We start from the raw sequence: 9,715 nt of genomic DNA on the forward strand, positions 1-9,715 counted from the left end.
TGCCTGAGAGGATTGTCAGCCGTTGGAACAGGCTGCCCAGGGAGGTGGTTGAGTCACCATCCCTGGATGGGTACATGTTGCATTGAAGGACATGGTTTAGTGGTGTTCATAGGGCTAGGAAAAGGTTGGACTCGATCTTGAAGGTCTCTTTCAAATGAAACTGTTCTATGATTCTGTGATTGTAAAAACAGGGATGATTATCTTTTTTCTCCCTTAGTTCTCTGAGATGGTAGTAGCCATGGGCCATGTCAGAACAGCGTTTTAGAACAGATAATCAGAAAAATGCCGTCGCTATTTATCTCTTAATTTTCATGTGTCTGCAGGTTGGCTTTCAGAACCTTGGTCAGGAAATACAGTTGCGATTTGTGTTACACACCAATGATAGTGGCAGCTGATTTTGTGAGATCTGCAAAAGCTAGAGACAGCGAATTCACGACAAACAAAGGTATTATTTTTAAAAAACCCATTGCCTTGTCAGAATGGCCAAGTGAATGAAGTCTGTCACACAATCTGATATGTGTTAACAGTTTTGGTATATACCATACCTGATTGATTATAAAACCGTGAAAATATTCTAGGTGAGAATAAGCACATTCCAGTCAAATGAAAACAGTCTGTCAAAAGAAATAGCAGAAAACCTTGTCTCCACATGAAATCGGGGCCTGCAAACTGATGTACCTGTGTGATGGGTTGACCATACATAGCTGGCCAGTGACTGTGCACCTGCACAGCTGCTCAGTCATTCCTCCTCCACCACCACCCCCAGCAGCACAAGGATAGAATAGGAAGAGAAGAAGCAAAAAAAAAAATACCAACCTGCACCTCAGGTCAAGATAAAGACAGCTTAATAAGTGAAGGAAAGAAGGAAAGGAAAGAAAAGTGATACAATGGCAATCGCTTCCCACATCACACCAGCAGACCAAAGTAAGCCCAGCCACTCTCCAAGCAGTGGCCACCCTGGAACATGATTTCTGTGTCCCAACCCACTTTCTTCTTCCCCTACCACTCCTGTTTTGTTCCTGAGCTTGATGTTACATAGTGTGGAATATTCCTTGGGCCACTTTGGGCTAGCTATCCTAGCTGTGTCCACTCCCAGGTTCTTGCCCAACCAAATCTATTTGCTGGGGGCAGGAAAAGGCTGAGTGAGAAAAAGAGTAAGTTTTGACACTGTGCAAGTACTGGGCAGCGATAGCCAAAACATTGGTGCATTATCAGTTTTGTTTTGTTGCAAAACCCAAAGCACCATACAGGCTGCTATAAATAAACTTCAAGTAAATTTAGAAATTATCTCCCTCTCAGCCAGACCCAGTATGAGACAGTAGTAAAACTCTTCCCAGCAGCTGCTTTTTCTTGTGTGTTTCAGAGATGAACACTTAGCTCATTACTGTGAAACGTTTTCTGGTCTCTTAACAAAAATAAGGTTACTAAATGCAAAAAAAGTTAATAGACCAGACATTGATACAGTGAAATAAAGGACTAATAAAAGAAGCAGGGTTTCAAATTAGCTGAAGTGGAGAGGGCTGTTGGTGAACTTCCTGAGATACTGAGAGGCTGATAAAAAGGAGCAAGAAGGCAGGAAGAGACCAGGAGGCTAAGGTTGAAGCAAGGCTTCAGACACGGTACGGAAGTGTAGCCAGAGGGAGTATAAGGAGTTGTACACAGTCCAGGCTGTAAAACAAAAGAAAAAAGTGTATGAAATTTATGGGAGAAGGTGACAATAATGGGACAGGTCTGCTGGGATGAAGTGGCTGCAATACAACAATGTGACAAGGAACACAGAAGCACAGACTGCAGCTGGAGGTCAGCGTGTAGGATCTGTGAAGTGTGATGATTTAATCTGTCAGACCACTGAATTGGTGGTTTCATAAGTGTATGTGTTATTATATATAATAATATGTATTATACAGGGGAAACATATTTCATTTTTTTAGCATTGGCTGTTTACTACGGTGCATTATTCAAATAGAGCAGTTACAGGGAAAAGTCACTGTGGGAAGCACAGGTAGACTCTCTTATTAGTGGAATTCAACTTCAGAAAAGCATGAATAATTTTTTGCGTGTAAAAATAAATGATTAAGAACATAGATGGCAGTATATATGGCACGAAGGTCCACAGAGTCACTAGTGTGTTCCCTTTCAGCTTATTTACAGTTCTGATCTACACAGAGGCCTGTGGCATTGAAGTTCCACAGATCAGATGTGTATTGCAATTCTGGGGAGCACAGGGATGAGGAAGGACAGAATTCTCCTTTATGCTGTAACATTGCTGCCTGATAACAAGGGGTACAAAAGGAAATACTGTTGTGTTTTGAACAGTATATTTTCCCTGTTCACTTGGTTTTAATTTTATAGACCTCTAAAACATTCTACTGCAGGCAGCTTTGCCAAGGTTATAATATTTACATTTTTAGCAGTTCTGCTTTTAACAAGTAGCTTCACAACAGGTCGTGAAATTTTACTCCAGTTTTATGTTTAACTTCGTGTCTGTTTGAGGATTTTGTCTTGTAATTAGCAGAGCAGGTTTGGAACCTGCAGTTGCAATTTCTGTTTTCCGTTTTCTTTGGTATTGACATTTCTTTGCTGTGTATTTCTAAAATAGAGGTGAGTGTTCTTTGTAGCTGCTGCTTAAAATTTAATATGGTTAGACTCAGTATTTTTGTTACTTAAAGCTCCACCAAAACACAGGAGCGTGGGATCGTTCCAAAGTATTAGCTGCAGTAATATAAAACTTCAGCTAGATCTCTCTCATAAATGGACACTGTTTTGAAAAAATGCAAGGGATTTTTTTTTTCTTGCTGGATTTTTAGGTAACTTCTAGAAGTGTCTCAGCTTGATTGACGGGGTACTACTTCCCTCTCTGACTTAAGTTCAACTACTTCAGGAACTACCTTTTTTCCACTAAAATAGAAAAATCTTCAGAAGCACTTGGGGTCTTCCGAAGTGCACTTGCTTTGCACATTTGTTGCATCATCTCTTTCCATCAGTGCTGAGATATCCCCCTTCCTCTTAACTGCAGAAATTGCTTATATGGGAAGTGAATGCTAAGACCATGAGATATTTTTAGATGCCTTTAATGTAATGCAGTAGCTGTAAGAGGCGAGTGTCTTCCAAATGACCATCTGGCTCTCTGCAGGGGCTCGGTAAATCACAAGTAGTTCAGCAGACCCAAGTTGAGGAGCACTGACACTTTGGTTTTCCACCTGAGGCAAAGCTGCTAAAGCTGCCTCGGCCCGTGTGTTCACTTTCCAACTCTGCATATCACATTGTGGATGAAAACCCAGCCATGTCGGCAGAGAAGAGGAAAAAGATGGGCTGGGATAAGGAAGGGCAAAGCTTCTGAGTTGATTAGCTCTTTCTGAAGGGTTGGTTCTGTAAGCAAGTTTCCCACCTGGCAAAACAGACAGCCATGCCAGCACAGCAGGAAGGAGCAGGCCAGGAGGGAAAGCATGAATGCTGCTGAAAAATAGAGAATACTTAGTTCCATGTATCATCTTAGTGGAAGATAAGCATCTGACCAATTTCAGTCAGGAAAAAATATATGTTGAGCCAGCAGCCATCTAGGACACACACATATGTCTGAATTCCCACCTCTCTTGATAGACAGACTCATTTAGTAACTACTAGTCATCTACTTTTATTTGTGGTCTAGGGCTCACAGAGCCACAAAATAGCTGAGTTTGGAAGGACCTCTGTAGGTCATGTTCTCTAGCCCCCTTGCTCAGGCACGGTCACCTAGAGCCTGTTGCCCAAGACCATGGCCAGACAGCTTTTCAGTACAGAAAAATACTCAAAATTTAGAATGTTTTCTTTTTATTTTCTATTTTTGCTTTTTTTTTAATCTCTAAATATCTTTTCATTGGAGTAGGTGATCATCCATTGATTGTTCAGTTTGCTGCTAAAGAAGCACAGGTTTTGTGTGATGCTGCCTGTATCATCTCTCCTTTTGCAGACGGAATAGACCTAAACTGTGGCTGCCCTCAGAGGTAAAGTTTTGAAAAAGCTGGTGAAATAATGATGGCATAATTTGAGAATAAGGAATGCTGGTCTTCATTTTCATAGTAATTTCTGTGTTAACTTAAAAATAGACTTTGAGAGAGAAGCAGCTTTTTAGCCTGTCAGAAATGTCTTTAAGTGGCAAGACACTTCTGAATGTTCCGAGATGGCTGTCACCATGGTGAGACTGAGAAAACCAGGTGTATTTGCCAGTTTTCCCTTCTTCATTTCTGAGATACTGAGCGTTAGCTCAGAAGTGAAGTGTCCATCTCTTCTCAACAGCTGTTAAATATGCATTACCAAAAAGAGCTTGCTGCAGGTAATTTGGAGAGTGTTTTGAGAAATTATGTGGCAATTCCCAAAATAATGAGGCAAGTCCCTGATGTCTCACACTTCTGCAAGTGAAGGTTAGTCTCCAAAATATAATTATACAGATTATATTATTCAGGAAGTGCTGAAAAGAGTTTTTTCCATCTCTTATTAGATTTGTAAGTACAGTGAATTAGTGATCTACTTTGCACTTAAAGATTGATATAGATTTTGTCTTGACAGGGAAACAGAGTAGTAATGCACAAATGAAGATTCTTGTTAACTGGTGCAGTTGAGAACCATTTATTACATGCTTGCCAGCTGGTCTTTTTCAAAGCGAAGACCTTGAAAATAAATGTAGGAAAGCAAAAGATAACACGATGGTGCAAATACTTGTCTATTCTGATTAGGTTGTCTTGATTTAAAATAGTAGTATTTGAGAAACCTCTTTTCTAGAGAGATCTGAAACTTTGGAGCGGAAGTGTATTTTTTTTTCTAATCTAACCACAGTTAAGTATGCCAAACCGTAACTTCCTTTTAGGCCAAAATATATGCTTATATTTGAATCCTTTGTTTCCTGGGCATGCTGGTTTCGAAATAACAAAACTTTGTGCACTTAATCTGCCTTTGTAAAAAAAATTGTTTGAGAAAAAAAAGCTACTGCTGTTAATTGGAAGCAAAGGTTATTCCTGCCATTCAAACTAAAGTATTTTGCATTTGAGGGAAAAGAGAATATTACTGAAATCATATCCTTACCTGCACTTCAAAAATCATCCCTTTCAACACAAAGTAATTTTCTATTTAGAAGAATCCTTGACCCAATGGAAGGGGAAACATGAAATTATTTATTTAATACATGTTCTAAACCATTGTTGATTAAATGTTAATTTATCTTCCTTGTGAGTCCATTTTGTGGGCAGAAAATTGAACTGGAAGAGATTAGTAACCTGTCTGAAATCGTAACAGCATGACAGAGACTGAACCAGGATTTAAAAACTGGTGTCAAACTGCAAACAAATCATCGATCTACAGCCAGTACTATCTCTGTTTACTCAACTACAGATTCTAAAGGTCATAAGGAAAGAAACTGATATATTTGACTGAAATTAATCAGCATTTTTTTTTCAAATGTAGAATACAAATGTTCTTTTTCTTTTAAAGATGGGCAACGGCAGAAGGTTATGGTGCTTGCTTAATAAATAAACCAGAACTAGTTCAAGATATGGTAAGACATGTACGGAATCAGATTGACAACCCTAGATTTTCAGTATCTATCAAAATAAGGTAAGTTTAACCTAAGTGCTGTTTATGGTACATGGAAGAATCCTTTTTTTTTTTCTTTTTTTAAAGAAACATGTTAGTGTAATAGTTACACTGTATGTTAATATATGTAATTCTGTTAATGTAATATTACACGTTATAATGATTTCCTTACTTGTGAATACTGCTGCCCCGGATGGTGAAAGAATATCTGGGGCAAGTAATCCCAGACTTACAGAGTAGAACCAGCACAGCCTTTGGCTACTTACCCAGATAACACACTGGGTGCTGCACTTTGCTTGCAGTCCCAACGACATGTAAGTACCAGTTAAAAGGTTGAGGGTTCCATAAAAGAAAAGCAATGTAGTCAGTAGCATCACAAGGATTTACTTGGTGAGCTGTTGGAGGCCGGAGCCACAGTTGCTGTTGGCTCTAAAGGGAGGGGTCACAAAACTGGGAACTGGGGCTGTAAGGAATTCATCCTGCTCCTCCACTTCATCACTTTCTGAACTTCTGCAGATTGTTGCTTTGCATTGCTTTGTACCACTTCATCTGCTTGTTACCCACACATCCCATGGGCTTTTGCATATTCGTCAGTTAAGTTTCAACTCATCAGTTAAGTTCACAATCCTTCAGGAAAAGGAAACTACTATAAATTGGATTTATTTTTTTCCACAAAATACGCGTAATAATTATGTTTATTTTAGAATCTTTTTGGCACCCTTGCTCAATTTCTATAAAATTTACCATGTGTATTTCAGAGGTTTAATATAATTGGGAAATGATAAATTAAATAGTGGTCTCCCTACATTAAACTCATTTGTCTTTATTAAAAAAAAATCCTCTTCATCTTCCAACAGTAATATTTTCTTTATTTATACTGTTACTTGTACAAATCTGTGGTAACTCCTCTTCGTGGAGGAGGACTTTTTATACAGCTCAGGAAACTTACTATGATGTTTCCATTCCTTGAAATTTTAGAATCCATGAGGACTTAAAAAGAACAGTCGACCTGTGTCAGAAAGCTGAGGCAACTGGAGTTTCATGGATTACAGTACATGGGAGAAGTGTGGAAGAAAGACACCAGCCTGTGCATTATGATGCAATTAAAACAATTAAACAAAGCATGACTATACCTGTTGTGGCTAATGGAGACATGAAAACTTTAAAAGATGCTGAAAATGTTCATCACTTGACAGGAGCAGATGGTAAGATTAAACATTCTTATTTTCTAAGTAAACTTACAAATCCGATCTCAAAGTATTTGTTTTGGCTAAATAGGACATGATTTGAGTGCTTTTCACTCTTGGAGAAGACCACTGAAAGAGGATGTTGTAGATGCCCTAGAACCAGAATCACTTCCAAGTATCAGAGCGCTAGAGCACTGTTATTCAAAGCCATAAATAATTTCCGAGGCAAATTACAAAAGCTCTTTGCTTAATTACACTGTTTGATCACACGGCAGTGGAGTTCAGGGGGACCTTCAGACATCCATTCCATCTCTTTATGGAGCTGATCATCATTTAAAGAGCTGTAAACTTCCACTTTGAAATCTCTGCTTCCTGCACGTGCGAGTAGATTTCTCACAGTAAGAATATGGAGGAAAAAGGAAATACTGTTAAGCCAGATACTTAACAGTTAAGATGGTTAGCTGCAAGGACACGATGAGGCATTGCACTCTCAGATCTCTATGTATTTACCTTGTCTTATACTTTAGTGGTAAAGTTTGGGGGTAAAGGATTGCCCTGAACTTACTTAATCACAGTAGATTTCAAGACAATGTGGAAATTCAGTATACATTTTAGAGAGGTGATGTGTATCTGCACACTTTGAACATTAAAGCTAGAGAATAATAGGACAGACAAGAGTAGGTAGTGTCATAAGGAAAAGTAATGTGGCGAGTTTCTTTTGAAGCTGTTGATGTTTAATAGCAACAACAAAAAGTAGCTGAACCAAACTGCCATGCTGCTACAGTGACTTTCCCCTCAAATGCAAAGCTGGAAGGAAATGTATAACAAAAGAATATTCTCATAGACCGGATGAGCTTGAATAGCAAAGAAAGCATCAGTGTTTTTTCAGTCATGTGCACTAGCACAAGAAATTTGTCATATTTGATCACAGTGTTTTGTTTAGGAAGAGACTAAGTGACAGTGCAGGAAAACAGAATCCCTTAATCGCAGAAGAAATACAATAGAACTTGTAAGAGGTTATCTGACTATGGGATTCTAGTTGCAAATACGCTGGCTTGTTCAGAAAAATTTCCTGCAGACCAAGAGCCCTGAGATTTATAGAATTGAGACATTGAGCTCTTACTGGAAGAAAGATTCTGGGTCAGTAAATTGCCTGAGTTGCACTAAAAATGACTAAAATTGGCATATTGCTACTCTTATATCTTTCCATCGTAATTTTATGTTAAAAGAACAGACTTGTAGAAAATGCTGTTGAATTGCAGCTTAAAAAAGGAAAGAAAGGCTTCTGTGTCCGGTGTTTCGTTTCAAAATGTGCAAAATTATGCTGAATTGCAGTTTAAAAAAGGGAAGACAGGCTTCTCTGTCCTAGGTTTTGTTTCAAGATTTCTGGAACCATACATGCATTGACAGATGGTGTAGGTACTCTGAAGTTTGGATTGTTAAATGGACTTCTCTGGTACAGCTGTAATACTCATCCCTGTTGTTCTCCCATTACTCATCTGTGAGCTTTGAGTGGGTGTCCTAAGGGGTGCTATACAAAATCTGCAAGAAGATTTAATGTACGATTTAAACTGTAACGTAACTTACTGCATTCATTTCCAATTTTAAGGTGTAATGGTGGCTAGAGGACTCTTAGCAAATCCAGCTATGTTTGCAGGATATGAAGAGACACCTTTGAAGTGCATCCAGGACTGGGTTGACATTGCTCTTGAGCATGGAACTCCTTTTACGTGTTTTCACCACCATTTGATGTACATGATGGAACGGATAACTTCAAAACAAGAAAAAAAAGTTTTTAATGTTTTATCGAGTACTTCAGCAGTACTAGATTATCTGAATGATCATTATGGGGTGTGATAATAGAAAGTGGTTTAGTTCTGTGTAAACTTGTATTTTGCAGTTGCTGGTACATTGCTGAAGTTTTAATTGGGTTCCTACTTATTAGTCACATTCATATATTGCATAAGTATTTTCAGTATAGCATAACATTACAATCAGGGTGACATTTTATATTTCTAATTTTTTTACATCAGCATTTTTCAATCGAGCACATATTCCAAAGTCCACAAATGTGGAATTCTACTTACAGTGCACTCCTACACAGAGGATTGATTATTGTAAGACTCCAGTAATTTATTTTTTCACCAGACAATTGCTTACAGCAATATGTATGCAAAACTACAGTCTTTCTTACATAAACCTCCTGAAAGTGGAAGGACTGCTCATAAATAATACCAAGAATTTCAGACCAAAAGAATACTAAGGGAGCAATTATAGAAGTTTTTGCTTTAACTGACATTTTAAATTTAAGTAGATTTTTCAAGCTTGAAGGCTGTGAGGCCTTGAAGCCCAGCATAGTATTCTCTTTAAAATTTTGGAGACTAAAACTCTCTAAACTTACTTGAAACTCAGAAAAATTCCACACTTCATATAAGCAAAGCAGCCTGGAATAGATAAACGGTGACAGAAAGAAGGAAAGAGTAAAATGAAGAGATCTTTTAAACTAAGTACAAACACAGCTAAATCTAAAATACAAAGGTTGAAAGTTCAACCTAACTAAACTCAGGTTTGTTTATCTACTGTATAATAATTATATAAAAGATTTAATCCCTGTCATCTACCAAAACTGAACTTTATAGGTCAAAGAAAAGCTGACAGATTCTCTCAGTGGGGCTCTTGCAACTCCTTTCTGCCTGCTGGCTTGTTGCTTATCAAAGCATGACAGCCACTTGGCTTTGAGTCTTTGTATAGGAGGGAAATACTGAAAATTAGAACAAGATAATAACGTTACACGCCAGCTGCATTTGTTCTGCAAGGGAAACTTTACAAATCCATGCAGTACAATTATTTGTAATCAAATAATTTGTTTTCTTTACATGTTTACACAGAAATTCATACCAGAAATTGCTTAGTTTTCTGACTCTGATACTTCTGTGAATATGCAAGTGAATAGCTCTAAATTT

General features: G+C 38.1%; 1 protein-coding gene across 1 annotated transcript in view; it reads left to right on the top strand.

The window, feature by feature from the left end:
- Positions 1-8,945, top strand: part of DUS4L (dihydrouridine synthase 4-like (S. cerevisiae)) — a 9,506-nt gene extending 561 nt beyond the window's left edge. Inside the window, exons 2-6 of the mRNA XM_009877337.1 lie at positions 324-445; positions 3,866-3,983; positions 5,464-5,586; positions 6,544-6,770; positions 8,362-8,945. Coding sequence (XP_009875639.1) covers positions 324-445; positions 3,866-3,983; positions 5,464-5,586; positions 6,544-6,770; positions 8,362-8,609 — 838 coding nt within the window. The 3' untranslated portion in view covers positions 8,610-8,945. The remainder of the gene's footprint in view (positions 1-323; positions 446-3,865; positions 3,984-5,463; positions 5,587-6,543; positions 6,771-8,361) is intronic.
- The last annotated feature ends 770 nt before the right edge of the window (positions 8,946-9,715 follow it).

Source organism: Apaloderma vittatum, unplaced genomic scaffold, assembly GCF_000703405.1.
Source record: "Apaloderma vittatum isolate BGI_N311 unplaced genomic scaffold, ASM70340v1 scaffold28359, whole genome shotgun sequence".
Taxonomy (NCBI): domain Eukaryota; kingdom Metazoa; phylum Chordata; class Aves; order Trogoniformes; family Trogonidae; genus Apaloderma; species Apaloderma vittatum.